Source organism: Polypterus senegalus, chromosome 1 (assembly GCF_016835505.1).
Source record: "Polypterus senegalus isolate Bchr_013 chromosome 1, ASM1683550v1, whole genome shotgun sequence".
NCBI lineage: Eukaryota > Metazoa > Chordata > Cladistia > Polypteriformes > Polypteridae > Polypterus > Polypterus senegalus.
This window is the reverse complement of record NC_053154.1, coordinates 194,028,024-194,046,501: the sequence shown is the minus strand read 5'-3', so window position 1 is coordinate 194,046,501 and position 18,478 is coordinate 194,028,024. Positions and strand designations below refer to the sequence as shown.

Here is an 18,478-nt window from a genome sequence, read left to right as displayed (position 1 = left end):
AAGGCTGTCTGTCGCTCCGGTCTCTACATTCCCTTCCATGCTTCGCCACGGGATTCACATCTCCCTGCTGATAACTACAGCCTTTTTATTTAATCCACAGCTTCTCCGTTGTTTTATTGTTCGTTTATTACGATTATAGTTATTGTTTAGGTATTTTAGACTTACTTTACATTGTTCAGGTACCCATTTTTTTTTTTATCATTCCAACCGTACCCCCATTAACATGTCAATCGAAGTGATCACCATCGATCAAAGAACTGTCACTTACCGAATGGTTTCCATGCCCGGAGATGGCACCTACCTTTTCCATTCTCTTTGTTACATATTGCACGGCCATATCAGGCTCACTCTTGATATCCGGAGGAACATTGTGTCTTATGTATTAAATGACTGGGACAGGTTCAAGGTGTGGACTGATGATGGTACAGGAGATAATTATACTACACAGGAGCACTATAAGAGTGAAATGCTTAAGCCCTTCACCTATGGTTCTGCATGTGAGTTGATGGCTGCCGCTGAATTGTTCGGTTGTCGCTTTCAAGTGTACCGAAATGGCCAAATATTTTACACCTTTCGACAACTGCCAATGCCTCTTAAACATCTTAGACTCACAGGTGACGATTTCAGTAGTGGATACTTTGATGTTTATGAATGTTTAAACTCTCAAAAGCTGGATGTGAAGTTATTGATGAAACCGGTTGTATGCTTACAATGCTTGACAGATGCCGAATGTAACTTCAACACAAGTCCTGCAAACACTGTCGTAATTGAAACAAACCATGAAACTCAATCCGATTATGACAGCAGCAATCCAAGCTGTGAGATTTGAAACAAGATTACTGTTCACATGGCCAACTGTATGTTGCATGCTCAAGAGTAAGCTCAGCGCACAGCTTGGTCATATTAAAACCGGAGGGCCGAACTCACAATGTGGTATACAAAGAGATACTTAACAAATAATTATTGGCATATTTTCCCTCAGTTTAAAAAGGTTTAATTTTCTTCTTAATAAAAATTTTAAGGCAGTACTTTGCCGCTGCGAAGCGCAGGTATTATGCTAGTCACTTATAAAAAGAGAGAGAAAGAGAGAGAGGTTAGGAGCATGCGCTGATACAGCACATTGCTGCACTCACCACGAGGCAAAACAACTCAGGATCCAGATTAGGGCCCGAGTGCAGCCATGCAACGGGTGACACCTCAGCACCACAATAGTTTAGATAGAGTGTAACAGTGTGAGTTTTTTTTTCTTTATGGTGGCTGGAGTGCCAATTCTGCCACCAACCCCCAAGTTTTTCCCTGCAGGTTGGATTTCCAAGAATCAAAGAAGGGAAAGTTGGGGACTTTCCCGTGAGAGGTCATTGTACATTTAGCAGTGATGGTACTTAAAGAAAGCATCTTCTGCTGTGGAGGAGTAAGAGAGAGAGATGTGAGATGAGATGAGATGTCTAGCACAAGTGACAAGACAAGAGAATATCAATGCAAATAATCACTAAAAGAGAATTACAGAAAAAATAACTAAAATGTAACGACAAAAGGACAGTCCCAAAACATGTTCAGTAACACACTAAAGTAAGCAAAAAACAGTAAATATGTCATACTGGATCATCTGAAAAATGATTGAATGGAGGCTAAAAGCTTTCAGAAAAGTGTGCTGTAAATGAAGTCTTACCACTGATTTAATAGTGACATATGTTTAACTAAATGGCCTGTAACTACTAGGGCTGGCACAAAATCCACTATTAGTTAAATTTTTATTTACATAAAATTACCCCTCAAGTACAAATTTGTAGGCAAATCCTACCAGAGAATATGCAGTTTGTGAAAACTGATTACATACAGTACAGTTCACAAGATAGTTAATTTAAAAAATAAAGAAATCCGTGTTATTTTTAGATTTTTAAAGGAGCCACCACCTGCACAATTTGCGTCATAATGCTTGGGGACAAGTAAAGTTTTACCTATTGACATTTCAGTTATGGTAACATTACTGGTTATGCTTTGTTAAGGAATTTTTGTCCATCTGAAATTAATTTAGAGATATTCAGAAATGTTAATTTGGATTGGCATAATTTTATGCTTGTTCGTTTAGTGCGAGTAGTTTTGATGCGGGAGACAGTTGTAGCCCTATCCAATGGGTAAGCGGGCGGGCTTTATACACGTGAACAACCTCGCGTGCATTTTGGCCTATGTCGCACCCTGTACATCGCTTTCGTCAACTTCGCTTTGCTGTGTTGTGCCGCAGCTTATCGATTGTAGTGAGTGAGTGCTGGGTCTGTGTTGCAGAGACTGAGTTTCCCGGTCAGCAGGGAAGGGCTTTTCGAGGTTGAAAGTAGCAGAGCTAACGAAACCAGTCTTCTGACTGGATTTTTTTTTTATTTTGTATTTTAACACTGGGTGATCCGTATTGGAAACATGGCTGATATCAGCATTGATCAGAAAAAACTCCCGGGAGTGAAAGAAGGTGAGTTTGTGTAAAAGAGAGCGAGCGAGCGAGAAACGGACAAAGTGAGTCAGACTAAAATACATATATACATGTTTGTGCGTTTTTAAGTATTTGTTATGTACAGCTCTTCTTACGTTGAGAGTGAAGATGATAAACTGGCGGATGTCATAGTGGGTGCGTAGGTAACAAAAGCAAACGAAATAATGTCGCCTCCGTGGCAGTTTCGGGATTGTTATGTCAATAGTCAACTAGGGTTAATATTTTTAGTGCCAGTTAGAATGGAGTTTACTGGTTCATTTGACTTCCAGCATGAAGTTTATTGAATCGGCACCAGTGGTACAAATTACGTCACCTGCTTGAAATCCTGAACAAATCGGGGAATCTGGAGCTCACTTGCATTGGAGTCTGCTAGAGGAGCTTGACCCCTTTGCATGAACTGCTTTTGTCTGTTGGGGGTATTGTCAGCTCCCCAACCCCCCCACAACCTTTAGGTGTCAACTCGCACAGAGAAGAGAAAGGATTTCCTTGAAAAGCTGAGGCTAAATAAAGGCAGTGATGTATCTAAATATGAGCAGATGGGGGCGTGTCCATGCGTCTCTTATAAGTGCCGCCAAGGCCTGCCAATTATCACAAAAATCTACGATTTAGGGTCACGTAAGCACAAATAATGTTTTCCCCCAGTCTTCCACTTTGGTGCGCTGAATTCAAATGCCTTGTTCAAGTGCGTGTCGGTATTGCCTGCAGTTATGGGTCGTGTAGTTTGTGAAATGTCTCTTGCCTCCCCACAATGTTTGGTGATTATATAAACGTTTATAAGGTATTTACAGTTAACGTAGGAATGAATATGTGCTGCTCTTATTTTGCCTATGTTTAAAGTGTGCAAATCCCAGCTTCGGCCTTGTAGGAATTACGTTCAGCCATTCTTGATCCTTTGTAGAAATACACCATACGCCCCCCCAAGCGTGTATAGCTGCACAGTAATTTTTTGTGACCACTATTGGAATTGTCACACCATGTTTAGAAATGTATATTTAGAAATCTCTATTTTTTTGGGGGTATTGTATTGTTTAGTGTTTTGTTTGTTTTGACTATCAGCAAAATGTGAAGCTATGCATTCATCTTCCTTTTTCCTTGAGCATGTAGTAAATAGTGGCATTTTGTATTCATGTTTTTTCTGTCCTTTGGCATTGAATGATTTGTCTTGTGATTTTATATTTTAGCTACTCCTCATAATCAGTCAGATTTTTTTTTGTGTTTATTTACATTTATTTGGTTAATATTTGAGTTTTGACTAATTTCCTTGACTGTGTTGTTTGTTTTAATAGCACTTTTGTTGCCAGTTTATTTTACATGAAGAATTATTTTCATACTTTTTCCTTAAGATGGAATTTTTATATTTTATGTATTTCTTGGACTAACTTTATTTTATAACCTTTGCCCTTGTTATTACATTTCCACTTAGCCAAACACAGCTACAACACTCACTATCATTAAAATTGCAGACAATTCCAACTTTTAGGCTTGATAACCAAAAATAATGAAACAGCTTGCAGGGATGAGATTTACCTGCTGACTCAGTGTTTCCAGGCCAATAATCTCATCATTAATGTCCGCAAAACCAAGCAGCTAGTCAAAGACTTCAGGTGGCAGACCACATTCCCATCTGCCTTGGAGGGAATGCTGTTGAGAAGGTCAACAGCATTACATTTCTTGGGTTGAGCATCAGTGATGAAGTGAAGTGGGTACAACACATTTGATCTTTTGTCAAGAAGGCTCTCCAGTGCCTTTAGTTCCTCAGAGGCCTGAGGAAAACTCAGATTTCTCCATCTGTTCCTACAAACCTACAGACTATCCTTACTGTCTGCATAACATCCTGATGTAGCATCTGCTCAGCTCAAGAACATAAAGCACGGCAGACAGTGATGAAGGCAGCAGAGAATATTATACTGGCACCCAGCTGCTTTCTGTTAATGCCATATACAATATGTACTGGCTTAGAAAGGAAAACAGTATTATTAAAGACCTTGGCCATTTGGTAGTGTCGATTTTCTCACTGCTTCCTTCTGGCAAATAATCCAGTCATTTACATTCACACCTTTAGTTTTAGGGACAGATTCAATCCATAGATCTGTAGTAGTAACCTCCCTGAAGAAGGGGCCTCAGTTTCCTCAAATGCTTGCATATTGTAATCCGTTCAGTTAGTCAGTAAAATTTGTCATTTTGCTTGACTTCTCATTGAATGCATGGGTCTTGAGATTACTAAATTGCCAGTCATAAAACCAAATACTGTATGTATTCTTCCCTGTAAGATTACTGAACAGCTATTTGTAATAATAATACTGTACATATTCTTAAATGTATACACAATATAATGTATACAATTACAAATTTCTGTGTGTGTGTGTGTGTGTGTGTCTTTGTTGGTATTGTATTATTTCTCTCCCTCTGAGGGAACATTGTTGCTGTACTATGTACATATGACAGTAATTTTAAACTTAAAAATAACAAACCAGTATTAGTTAACAAAATGAGCCTCTCTCTCTTAGTTTTTATAATTCTTGTCAGAGTTGTCCTGTACCCCACCCCTCTTAAAATAACAGAACATTTGCAATTGAGAAGGGAAGGAGACTAGAGCAAGGCTGGAAACAGATGGCGAAAACATTTATAGTAACAAATTAAATAAACAGTGGAACTCAGCCCAGTAAGAGTAGTGCAGCAACCTACGACAATGAATTACATCAGTGATGAGCAAAATTGGCAGAATGCATGGGGAAGCAGTTGGTTATCTGCATTTACCCAATGTATGGGTTATGTTAGAGGTAAAATTGAAGTGGGTTCTGAATAATGCACAATGTCCATCTCTGCACTGGGGATATAATGCAGATTTGGTTAAATGTATTTTTTAGTTTACTTCCACTGACATAATCAGGTTATCTATGCTCATAGACTGTGTGTGTTTATGTATGTATATGTACAGTATGTATATATGTATGTATATCCATAGGTCTGACCGCAATCTGATTATTTGGGTGGTTACCTACCAGGTAATGCTTGTGGTTGGACGGCCAGTCGGCAAACATTCACCACGCATTCTCCTTTGCGAGAAGCAGATCATGGACATGTCATACAATACCTGCCAAATAATACAATAGTACATGACACATGTTTTACCCTAATTGGGTCTCATCAGGCGTACGCACCTTTCCCTTTCCTGATCTTCACCCGGTCAAGTAAGTGAACGACCTGTCACGACACAACATCAGAGGTTTCGCCTCAGGCACGGACGTCTGAGGTTTGATTCCTGTAAGGGATATATATATATATATATATATATATATATACACACACACACACACACGTATTTCTTAATAAATTGTGATATTCTAAGTAAATAGTTTCCTAGTGTCATAGGTGCTAGAGGGGATGCTGTTGAGAAGGTCTTTGGGTATACAGTCATTAGGAGTAGGCAGTAAAATAAAGTATTATGTAGCTGTTTTGTTTTATATATCAAAATGCACATATAAAACCTGGCATATACTGTGAATAGAAGACAGTAAAGTACTTTTACATATGGTTCTTTATGTAAGTTTTTTAATTAACTGTTGGATGGTACTAGATGATTTAAAAACAAAAAAGGTTGGCAACAATTATTTGTTTGAAACAGCTGTTGTATCTTTAACAAGTATTTCCATATCCTTAATATTAGTAAATTACCTTAAGCTTACTATGTGTCTAAAATAAAGAAAATGATCTTAGTTAGGAAATACTGACTAACAGATCAATTTCACATGACAAAATTTCATTTTGACTAATCAAAACTAAAACCTAACCCATTTGCATTGATAGTAGTCTTGCAGTATTTTCTATGAAAATAAATTTTATTTTGACAGTTTCACTTCACTAATGCAGTATTGTGGGCATAGTAACATTTAAGTCAGGTGTAAATGCAGCCAGTTATCATTGCAATACAACTGAAAACAACAGAAATTGAATATTTCTTTTGCCAAAATATACAAATAGAAAAGCATGTATCCCCACATTGAGTCCTGACAAACCTTGGGCACTATAACTAAAAAAGGAATTAGTGAATACTCCCACATTTCCAGTCTAAATTTAAATGATTGGTTAAATAATAACAGTGAAAGTAAAGTACCTTAAGAAAGTGTACTTTGACAGTCTAGTTAAGGTCTCATTGTAATAGAATGTTACCTATGATGAATTTTGTCGTAAGTTGCTCTTTAGCCTGAAAGCATAGTAGTCATAGCTTTTACCAAAATGGGACTTATTTAGAATTTCATTAAGGTGGTTTCTGTGCTGGGTTGGGGAAAAACATGAATGAAATTTCTTGTAACCGTGGTTCTAAAAATAAAGCTCGAGTTAGAGGGCTGTATGTTTTTCTGTGATTCCAGAGAAAAGTATTATATTTGAAAGTGGATACATTTTTAAAAAATTTTTTGGTCCAGGTGGAAATTTTTGTAATAAAGGTCCAGAAATGTGTTAATTTTAGAAATCAATGGTCATTTATTTTCTGTTGCTAAGTTATATTTGCTAAGACGTTTATTTGGACTGATATGCTGTGATCCATTTGTACTAAATACAGATGCTGACAGCTCAGTCATCAGTTATATATTTTAATAATTAAAAAAAAATTCTTATTTTAGTTTTTGTTCTAAATAATATGCAACAGACCTTTATATATTTTTGTACTAAATTAGTGTAGTAATTAGAACTGAAGATGCAGAGGAATTCCATAAAATGTTTAATTGTATCAGTAAGTGCAGACTAGTAAACATTTTTTGTTTTCTTACTACATTCGGTCCCTCTAATGTTTGGTTTTCTAGTTGAAGAAAGCAAATAGCATAAGAAGCCCATCGTGAGTCTGTTTTTTTTATATTTAATTGTTAAGTCGATTACACAGAAGTAGCCTTAAATTTGGAGCAAATGTAAAGAAAAAGAAGGAAGATTTGGAACACTAAAGCATCTGGAGCATTTTTTTCAGGTCAGTCTCTTTTATGATCCCTGCTATATTTTATCAGATCAGGTACATTCATCTGAAATGTACAAAGCACCTATTGCATTTGCCGTTTCCATTTGCCTGTCCAAATGAAACAACTTGGCTCCAAGTGGACCAATTTTATTGAAATCCACCCAACTTACTTCTTCACGAAAATCCTTCTGTAAAGTTTGATTTTCATTGAAATGTCCTGAATACAGCATGCTGTACGAGCTTCTGAAATTTCAAACTCTCCCATAGAAAACCATTGTTGAACTTTCAGGCTTGTCTAACTTAAAACAGAGAAATGTTTTGTGAAACCTCAGTTATAGATTGATTTACTGCTTCAAATTTACCTTGATAGAGGTTATTCAGTGTGACTATTTTCTATATTTTCCACATTTACTTGTCACACAGCCACTCCTGATGGCTAAACAGATTCCAAATGCAAGTTACTTAAACACTAGGGGGGTTGTGTGTTTAAGGAGTAACATTGCACATCAAATGATGTTATATCACTTACATGTTTTGAGATAGTTGAAGTTTGTCATTTAAAAATACAGAAAGCAAGACTCCTAATTCTGGCTTATGGAAAAAGTATAGTCAGTGGGTGAGGCCTTGATTTATAAAATACTATCTGAACCAGGTTTCAGCCAGAAAATATAGATTATACATTACACTAGTAATCAAGTAATTGCACTTGATAAGTTTATTTTCTAATATGCTAATGTTTAACAAATATTTAAATATGTTTTAATGTAACAGAGTTACTTTTGTTTTGAAATTAGTGCTATCATGATTAATCAATGTAATTAACTAAAAATTATAGTCAAATTGTATATTCTGAATCGGCCATTTGTCCCTGCCCCTTCCCTTCATTGTGTGCCAGAATGCTAAGACTCTCTGTACTGTTTTTGAGTAGGCAGCAGCTGCACCACATATAGTGGTGATATTTCTCCGAAATATCACTCAAAATTCTCTTCTGTGTGTATTTCACCTGAAAATCTCTGAAAGAGGTTGCTTACTCATTGTGTGGTACTCCACAACAGTGCTTGCTCAACATATAAACACCTGAAGACAAAGTATAGCACAGGGCAAGTCAATGGCGCCCAAAGTAACCCACTTAGACTTAGTTAGCTGTTCTACAATAGCTTTTTTAGTGTTGTGAAGCAGTTCACCTGGAGAAATTCATACTAGTGATTAGAGTTGCGAAAAAAGTTAGAACCACGGTATATCTTGTCACTGAACAGATACATTGTCAGCTAAGTTTATTTGTCAGTTAGCACCATTACTTGTGAGTGCACTAAAGTAAAGTAATGATTCAGTATATAGACTAGCTAATTATGATAAAACTAGCAACTGCATTCAATAGACTATTCTGTTTCAGTGAGTGTTGCATTTTCACTCCTAGCCAGATATTTATGTCGGGGCCTGCAACTTTTAGCACTTTAACTGTCATCATGTGGATCCAAAAAAAAAAAAAAACTTATCAGCGATTGACAAAATTAAGCAGTAATAACATCCTACATTATATAAAGGTTATTTTTACATATTTTTTCAGAACATTAATTTATAAATTAATCACATTTAATAGACAACCAGGCTGATGTATTTTTTTTTTTTTTTTTACTTTTTACATAGTGCACCTCACATAGTTGTTCCAAAGTAAAGAATTTGCAGCACAGCAACATGCAACTGTCCAGTCGTGGATTGCTGCTGCTGGAAAATTGGCGTTTTTGAAGAGAGACAGTTTGTACTGCTGTATAGATTGCCAAATATGCAGACCATACAGTTCAATAAAATTCTGGGTTAAATGATATGAAAATTAGCATGTCTTAACTAAGATGGTTCTGCATTCTTTGCACATTCTCAAGTTAATGCAGAGAGGTTGATGACAGCCTCACTGTCCTTGTGTCAATGGAAAGGCCTTGCAATCCCTGTCAGTTGACGTACAGTTAACATACAGTTGCCCTAAATGCTGCTTATGAAGTTTTTGACGGTATGAAGAGTTTTCTCCCATTTCTTCTCTTTGCCTCCTCTTTCTGAAACAGATTATTGTTATTATTGCTGGTTTTTTTTTTTTTTTTACAGAAAATTTTTCCAGTGAATTAATTTGCATGTTGCACAGAACCCTTTGCACAGTATTTTAAGGATTATTAACGCACACTTACATGGTAACCTATTAAATAAGACATTTAGTAGGTTGCTTTTGAAAAAGTGAAAAAATGCAGTCAAACAACAATAATAATGAATACATTTTAGTTATATTATGCAAAGCGCTTATATTCAAAGCACTTAACATCAAGAATTTAAAATGAACAAGTGCTTGTTACTATTTTTATTAATATTAAGTAAATGTTTTAATGTGATGATGACAATAACAACTAGATAAAATGCTCGTTGTGTTGTCATTTCCTCTACAGAACAAAGAATAAATCTGTACCAAAGTTGGCAGTGCAAAAGGGAAATGTTGCTGAGAAGTTTAACTTATAATTATTTAATGTTCTGCAGTTGCAAAGGTATAGAAAATAGTTTTTTTTTACCTTGGTCTTGTCTTCGGGAGATATGAGTTGCCCATCTCCTGCAATATTATTTCAGTTGGTACTATTTATATTTCAAAAACATTAATTAATTAAGATGCTTTATACCAGATAGGCATGGCATCTACTCTATGTTCATGATGTCTGTGAATAACATCTCAATTTAAGATGGATGCAGTATAACACTGTGGTCTAAAAGAAACCAAAAGCCTAATTATTTGGTTTTGTTTCAGGTTGGACTGCTGACAGCAAGTTGTTAAAGCAAATCCCTTGTTAATTAAAACATATTACTTTTTACTTTTAGACTTTTTTTTTTCTTTAGTGTTTCATTAATAACAGTGTTGTCTTGTTTGTCTCCTTGTTATTGTAGTTGTGTTTATTCAAATCCGGATGTTTTCAGATTTCTGTACTGTATATTATCCAATAAATATTCAAATACAGCACAAGTACATGTGCTTTTTTGAGTTAAACAAAATTATTAGATTAACCAGTTAATTGATAAAATATTTGATTAATTATTTTTTTACACATGAATTGTTTTGTGGCACTTCTAAGGTAAATCTTTTTTACTCAAATAGATTAAGGCTACATCCACACTACTACATTTTCATTTTAAAATTGTGTTTTTAAAAGAAAATAATCTCCATCTATGCTAGCATTTTCACATTTTGTTTACATAAGTGTTTTCGTCCACACTAAAATGGACAAAAACGCATATGATGTAGTCCTCCATCTACATGGTACATGCGTGCAGCATAGACATCTTGCTCAAAACCATCGATTCTTGAAGGGACGGTAACACCAATGGACTTGGAATGTATTATAAAACTGTAGCAACCAGTCACATTTTTTGGCTTTTGCATATTTTTCAATATTCAAAATGTACAAAACACAATTTTGATGCATACTTGTAAAGTGAGGAACACAGCAAGTGCCAAGGAAGGCAACTCTTTGCTATATTAGAATATAGCTATAATTGTAATGCATTAACTAGAGCCTTCAATTACACCCAATATGGCAGTACAGCTTTGCAGAATTTTTCAGATTGCCATCTGACTTGGTTATCTTTGTATGTTGCTTCCTGTAACAGGCTTTGTGTATCTGGCTCACAGTTAAAGACATGAATGTCAGGGATACCACTTGTTATGTGTTAAACTTTGTCTTCCTTTAGCCTTCCTGCTACTGGAGCCAGAGGAGATGAGTCTGAATCAAGAAGCATTTAGTGTTGTCAGTGGTTTTTAGTGCCACTAATCTGTAACTCACATGCTTTATTTGTCCTTTTGTTTAACCATTTCTAATTTTTAACTAATGACTGCATTATCAGTGTGACTTAAAAAAACAGTGAGTCAAGGGATGTCATTGTGTCTTACTGCTTTTATCACTACTTGGAAATTAGCTCTTTTGCTTAATCAGGCCTATTATTGTCTTGTATTGCACATCCAAGGTTAAAATTAAAATAATGAAATTTAGCAATGTGTGCATTATTATTTTGCATGTTTTTTTTTACATAGACACTAATGGATTTGTAAACTAGTCTGATTTTTAAAAACTAATTAATAAATTATAAGGAAATATTTAAAAAGTAGGCAATCTGCAATCAAGAAATAATACCAATTTTCTGATGGAAAAAAAAACATTATGTACAACTGTAATGGAAATGTAATAGGCTTTTTAGAAACGGCTTAATATGAAGAGCCATATAGTGAGATACTCGCATGTAAAAAGAAACAAATGATTAAATAATAAACTAATCCACTTGATGCAACACTTCTTTAAAAGCAAAATGCAGAATAGTGATCCTGCAAGTTGTTATAAATGCAACTTCAAATGTTCTCAAGGGGCAAACATCACTGCCACGTACATTTTGTTTTAAAATACATAATGGTGTTTCTGAAACACTTTTTGACAAGAATGGTGAAGTGGTGTCTTGAGATTCTTTGTTTGCAGGATCCACATCCAACTGCAAGGGGTCAGTTATAAAATTAACAAAGAATGGGTGATGGTGAGAGTTGGTTGAAATGTCTGTGTATGGTGTAACTCATGTTGAAAACATAAAGATGATTGCTACAGCAGCATGGGAAGTGGGGACGTTAGTTAAAATGTGATAATCTACATATGCTCTACATAATCATAAAAAGTTAACTGAGTTACATGAGAGAAGAGTATGCTGCTTTCACATAAAATAACAAAAAGGCTATACAGTATTTTCCAAATGTATTTTTGTAATACATGAGTTTTTGACTCATCTCCTCACCACCACTTCACCTGCCACTGCTGCTAAGAAACATGTATTGGACAATTTTCAAGACCTGAAAATGAAAGCACAATGGACTGTTGGCTTTTAAAACACTATTCACAGGTCAGATAAGAGATAACAATCTTTGCATTCTACATTGGATGTCTCTTTCCATCCATTCAATTATCCTTTTTCTGATTGCTTTTCCAATTTAGAATTTAAGGGATTTGAGACATACTGTATCCGGGCAGCACATAGTGCAAGGTGGGAATGAAACTTGAATGGGATGCCCTTCTGCTATGGAGCTCATCCATGCACACCTCACATGAAAGAGAAGTGATGAAAACAAGAAAAATCCACCAAAAAAAAAAAAACAGTTGTAACAAGTGCATATGGAATGTGGAACAAAAATGCTCGTACTGTTCCATCTGTTCATTTCAAAGTAAAAGTTAATAAATCCACATTTGACAAGATATTTGTGTGTCTCAGTTCATAATGCTTCTTTATAGATGAAGCAGAGCACTGTAATAGGATTTTTTTTAAATAACTTTTTACTGAAATGCTAGGCCAACATTTTAAAGAAAACATGACACATTTTAGCAAGAATTATAACAATCCATTACTTTGCGTCCTCCCCACCACCCTTTAACAGAACCCAACCCTGCCACAATTAAGACAAGAAAACAGCAAAGAGAACAAATGATTGGGATTTATATGTTGCATTAGCCGTTGAAACTAGGAATGTAAAATAAAAAATACGGTTTAAATATTCCAATTAAAAATAAGGAAATATTCAAATATACAGTATTTGAACTTGGGTTAACAATCCTGGGCATTATACATATATGTTTGTAGTCTATTTTAAATATAAACTTTATAGTAATGGCCCAGTGGCACAATAAAGCCTATTGGTTTCAGGCAACTGCTATTTAAACATTCACAATATGTTTGCAACCTACGGACACCAACAGAGTGCTACAAGACCCACACAGCATCATAAGCAGTGACATCGCAAATGGAAAAAAAAAAAATTATATTAATGATGTAATGGAGCACAGAGTCGGCACCAGCATGTTTGTTTCGTAAGGATTTTAGCTCCTTTTCGTGGCTGCTTTTATGATTTGCTGTCCTGACTAGGGTCACAAGGAATACAGGTTACTTATTAAAGACTTTCACAGGTTCAGAATAGCGAGCTAAGTAAGAGAACAGGTGAGAGGCAGGCAGGTTGAAGGTGGTATTGTTTTATTATTTTGGAGGTATTCAACGGGCAGTTGCAGTATGCTTTTGATACTGTAGCATTCAGAATAAAAAGTCAGTTGGCAGCTGTGGACTTATCCAGAAAAGCTCCTTTGTGGCTTACTAGATCATCATGGTATCCAGTCAGGGTTACACTGTTTACTTTTTTCTCCTTTACAAATTCAGCAATATTTTAATACATGTGGCCTGAATATTTTTCATGATACCTCATTGTTTTAGGCATTATGTGTCAAACAGATGGAAACTAATTATATGACTCAGCCTGTTGGCTCTGGGATTTTAAATTGTTTTAATAAAAGTATGTGTTATTTTCCATTTGTTTTAATGAGGCAATCTTAGCATTAAACAACAATCTAGGATTTCAGGTGTAAGAGTGAGTAGGACAAAATCAGATGCAAATTGGTATCTTTAGAGCACAAGAGAAGCATCTACAAAAACTACTCCAAGTACACTTGTGGGATTGAAAAAAAACTGCATTGTGAAGGTGTGTACCTTCTAAGTTTTATTAATAAAAACAACAAGCTAACCATTTCAAATTACTAAATAGCTGATTGTGGAAGTGAAGCGTAAAAATAAAACATTAAAATACTGCAGTTTTGCACAGCCTTCCATTACATTACCAGTGTAAGTGCATGTAAGCAAACAACCACAGTTTGTTTTACAGTTGAATTTCTACTTTTGCCTTCAATTAAGACTTTTTAAAAATAAATTTGATTTTTTTTTACCTGACAACTCTAGCTGAAACAACCTGCTTCATTGCTTTGAATGAATTGATATACATTATACTTGTGGTTTTTGAAATATTGCTCATTGGTGCAAAAAACAATGTAGCCGAACTCTTAAAAAGTTTGAGTAATTATTACATTTAATGCAGTCTCTTTCAGTGTCAAAATCTGAATAAGTAAAAAGAAATCTAATCACTGAGATGAGGTACTTTGAACACAATATACAAAGAGTGTTTTAAAAACCTTTACACTGAGATGTTTAATTTTACAGAGGCAGTCTTTAAGTGGGAACACGTGAAACAAGGGAACAATTTAGAAAATTAAAGCACAAATCATTTGTAACTTTAATAATTATTTATTTGATCTATGTATAACATTTTATTTTTCATTCAGCGTTATTAACCAGCTAATGTGTTCTCTTTGTATTAATCCAAACTTAAATCTTAGAACAGTAAATGTCATAAATCTGACAGACCTAATTTGAAAAGAGTGTTGATAGAAAACAACTAATATTAGTTTTTGTAAATGGTATTTGTCAGTAAAACTTCTTGAAAGATTGCTAATTAATGTGGCACTAATATAATAATGTTTCAGTGAAAATGTTCGGTATGAGATTTGTTAAGAAAAAAACAGTAAAATTTCAGTAAGTAAATATGGTTATGGATCATATTCTTGAGAAACTTCAAGCTGAAATCCCCCCCATCATGTCTATAAAATCTCCCTCATTTATTGTTACTTGAGGAAAATCACCTCCTCTTTCAAGAACAACATTTTCAGGTTTCAATGAATTTATTTGCTTTTCTGTTTAATTTTTTAAAATAATTTGATTAACCTTTGTAAACTACGTTCTGAAAGCCAAATTATAAAATTATTCAGACATTCTCTTCTCATCTATTAACTGTAAAAGAATGAGTAACTAATGACTTTTTTCATGGCTTTAATAAACTGCCTTTTTTTTTTAAGCAGAACTTAACAAAAGTTAAAGCACATCTGCATATGCTACTGATCTTAGACTTGCTTTTAGTTTTTTGAAGATTTTAAGTTCTTTTAAACAAAGGTTCTCATTTGATAGCAACAGTGTTTTTGTTGCGTATACCTTTTAAACATAATTAATTAGACCTTGTGATAATGCCTCACATTTAGGATATGTGATACACTCGGGCATTAAATGCCCCTGTATTACTGCTCTTCAGTTTACTAGGTTAAACTCAGAGTACTTTAAAGGACAGATGAAAAGATAACTAAACAACCACATGACAATTTTTTTTTTTTAAACAAAAAAAATAAGTTTTTTTTTGATAATCTAAATGAACCAGTTCTGCTTAGCATTTTAGCACTTAAACGCACAGCAACACATGACAAGCATTTGTTTTTAAATCGGAAAGTGCTGGAAGAAAGTTTTAATGAAGATTCACAGATTAATGCAACCAGCTGATCATAAAGTAAAATACAGCATCCTCTCAGAAAATTCAAATTATTCATAATTAGTTGTTGTTTACTATCATAATAAAGAGAAAGTACTTTATGGGATACAGCTAAAGAAATACTTTCAGTCTGTCAATTGAGTATTTGCAATGTTTTTCCTAGTTCATACAGAATATGCACAGAAATGAACATTAAATACGGGTTGCTAAATGCAGGAGTTTTTTGCATTCTTTATCAAGGGTGAATGAAAACTATTCTTTATTGTAAAATATGTGTTTTCCAACACAGCTAGAGAAGCTGAGCAATTTCTGAAGATCAATCCTTTCGTAGAATAATTTTCCTAACATACTATAGTAAGTAAGGAATTCTTAGATGTCAGCGGTATTGTAAAATTCAAAAAGCAGACCAGACATATAAATCTAATGCTTAAGATGGTTTAATCAATTTTGGCTCAGTCTGTTTTACCTAGAATATAGGAGTGTAACAGACAGCAGTATGTGCTATCTCAGGATTTAGGTTTTATACTTAACTTCTAATCCAGTTGTCTGTTTATGCATGCAGGCATGGTTTGCTTTTCTTTCTGTTATTACCTGACATATAATAGATTAACTTATTTGTCTTCTTGCTTCCCTACTTGTTATGAATTTTGAGTTTACAAGCCTTAGTTAAACAAAAACACCATTTTACTAATAATGTGTGTTAAAATCTTAATGGATATGATCTTTCATGCTGCACAGTTGTCTTTATGCTGCATTGTTTTCATGTTTAAATGTCAATTTAATTTAACTGTAATTTACCACCTATTTTCTTTCCTTATTAAATGCGCTTTTCAATTTTATTAAAAAGTATTTATAGGTACACAATATAAAACAAAATGCAAAAGACAGTGTTTACAATACTTTATTTGTACATACAGTTATTTGTATGTACCTATTAAGTATTTAATATTTTTAGTTACTAATAGTTTGTTTCATATGATTATATTTTGTAACCTGCTAGTTATGTGTGTTGTCTACGTTTCTTAAATACTTTAAAAAACGATGTAGTGCATGTTTTTTTTTTTTTTTTTTAATATCTAGGGCTAAATTGGGAAATTTTGCCAGCAATTAATTCTGTCTTTATTTTGTACATCACCAGTGATAACATTTCCAGGAATCAGAATTTTTCTTCAGTTGTGAGACACGTCTTCCACATGTCTCACTAGCCCAACACAGTCCCAAGCACACAATAAACACTTTCTTCTTCTCACTCCACCACTCTTCAGCAAGCTTCGTCCTCCTTCCACCCGACTCTGGCCCCTGAGTGGTGGTTGTTGGCTCTCTTTATAGTTCACCCGGAAGTGCTCCAGGTGCTTTATCCCTGATTTCCTGCTTTACTTCCGGTTGTGACGAATTGGCTGCCCACATGGGCTCAGGAGTCCCAAATACAGCGCCCCTGGCAGTACCTGCAGGACCCAACAAGGCTGCACCCAACTCCAATTTCCAGGATGCTCTGCGGGAACCCGATTACACTGTTTCACCCCAGGGATATATATATCTATACTAATAAAAGGCAAAGCCCTCATTGACTGTCACTCACTCACTCACTCCCTCACTCGCTCGTATGGCAACGTCACCGTATTCAGACCCATTGATTGGATAGAAGCCAATATGAGGAACACTACGAGGCAACTGAATGCACCGCAAACGCTCCGAGCGATAGGTCGTCGCGCGCACTACGGCCAACTCCATGGCAAGATTCTGGACAATATTATTTGCCAGACACAGACCAGATTTCAAGACCACGAAAACCTGATGTTTGTCACACTCCTCGAGCCCCTGAAGTTTTGGGAATACAAGAAAAATTTCACACATGCAGCCTTCTCCAGTTTAACACAAGAGCCACGGAGAGCTTTTTGATCTGTCTCGGCTAAAAACAGAACTGACCGTAATGTATGCCATGGATGATTTTGTAGGAAAATCTCCCACTGATCTCCTTGACTTCCTTCATCAGAAAAATGTGAATGAGTGCATGGGGCAGCTGTTCACATTGGTATATTTGGCGGTGAGCAATCCTGTGAACACTGCTTCTGTCGAGCGGACATTTTCAGTCCTAAAGCGAATTCAAACTTATGCCAGAAATACCATAGAGCAGGTTCGCCTTTCAGCATTAGCTTCGAATGTGATAGAAAGGGACGTTTTGATGGAACTGAAGCGCATGGATAATCCGTACGACTGAGTAATTGAACTGTTTTTGAGGAAAGAGAGGATGGATTTTGTTTACAAATAATCTGAATTTTTGGTGAGTAAAATGTTGCGATTTTCCTAAATAATATTGCGTTTTTATGAGTTATTATTGATGTTTTTTATGTGTGTTGCGGCTGTGGCTGCAGTAGAAAGAAACTTGTTCTCCCCGGTTTGTTTATTCAATAAAGGCTTTTATTGTGGCTACAGGAGTTATCTATATCTATATATATCTATATCTGTATGTATATATCTATATCTATATACTGTCAAATAAACGAACCACACGCCGTGGCGCAACATGAGAGGCTTCGCCTCTAGCGCTGACGTCCGAGGTTCGATTCCCGAGACGGGGTGCAGTGAGTGTGTACGCCTGATGAACCCAGAATTAGGGCGAAACACGTGCCGCGTACTGTTTACATTATTTGAAAGTAAAACTATTTCAATATATTCAATATATATATATCAGTGCTTTCCGATTCATTTTACCCTCGCACCCTCTTGGTTTGAGAAGAAGTATGAAAAAATATGAGGTTAATGCGGAAAAACAGATCACCAATTGAAGCTTTATGAATAATGGATACTTTATTCGCCATCAATAATTGTTTTGGTAAAGCCTTACTCAGTGTAATCCTCC

The 18,478-nt window shown here is 35.3% G+C and overlaps 1 protein-coding gene across 2 annotated transcripts in view; it reads left to right on the top strand.

The window, feature by feature from the left end:
* The first annotated feature begins 2,209 nt into the window (after window positions 1–2,209).
* ccdc50a (coiled-coil domain containing 50a) overlaps window positions 2,210–18,478 on the top strand; it is a 110,741-nt gene continuing 94,472 nt past the window's right edge. Inside the window, exon 1 of one of the 2 annotated variants that reach the window (XM_039765995.1) lies at window positions 2,210–2,461. In XM_039765995.1, coding sequence (XP_039621929.1) covers window positions 2,413–2,461 — 49 coding nt within the window. In that variant the 5' untranslated portion in view covers window positions 2,210–2,412. The remainder of the gene's footprint in view (window positions 2,462–18,478) is intronic. The other variant, XM_039766003.1, reaches the window with a different exon arrangement.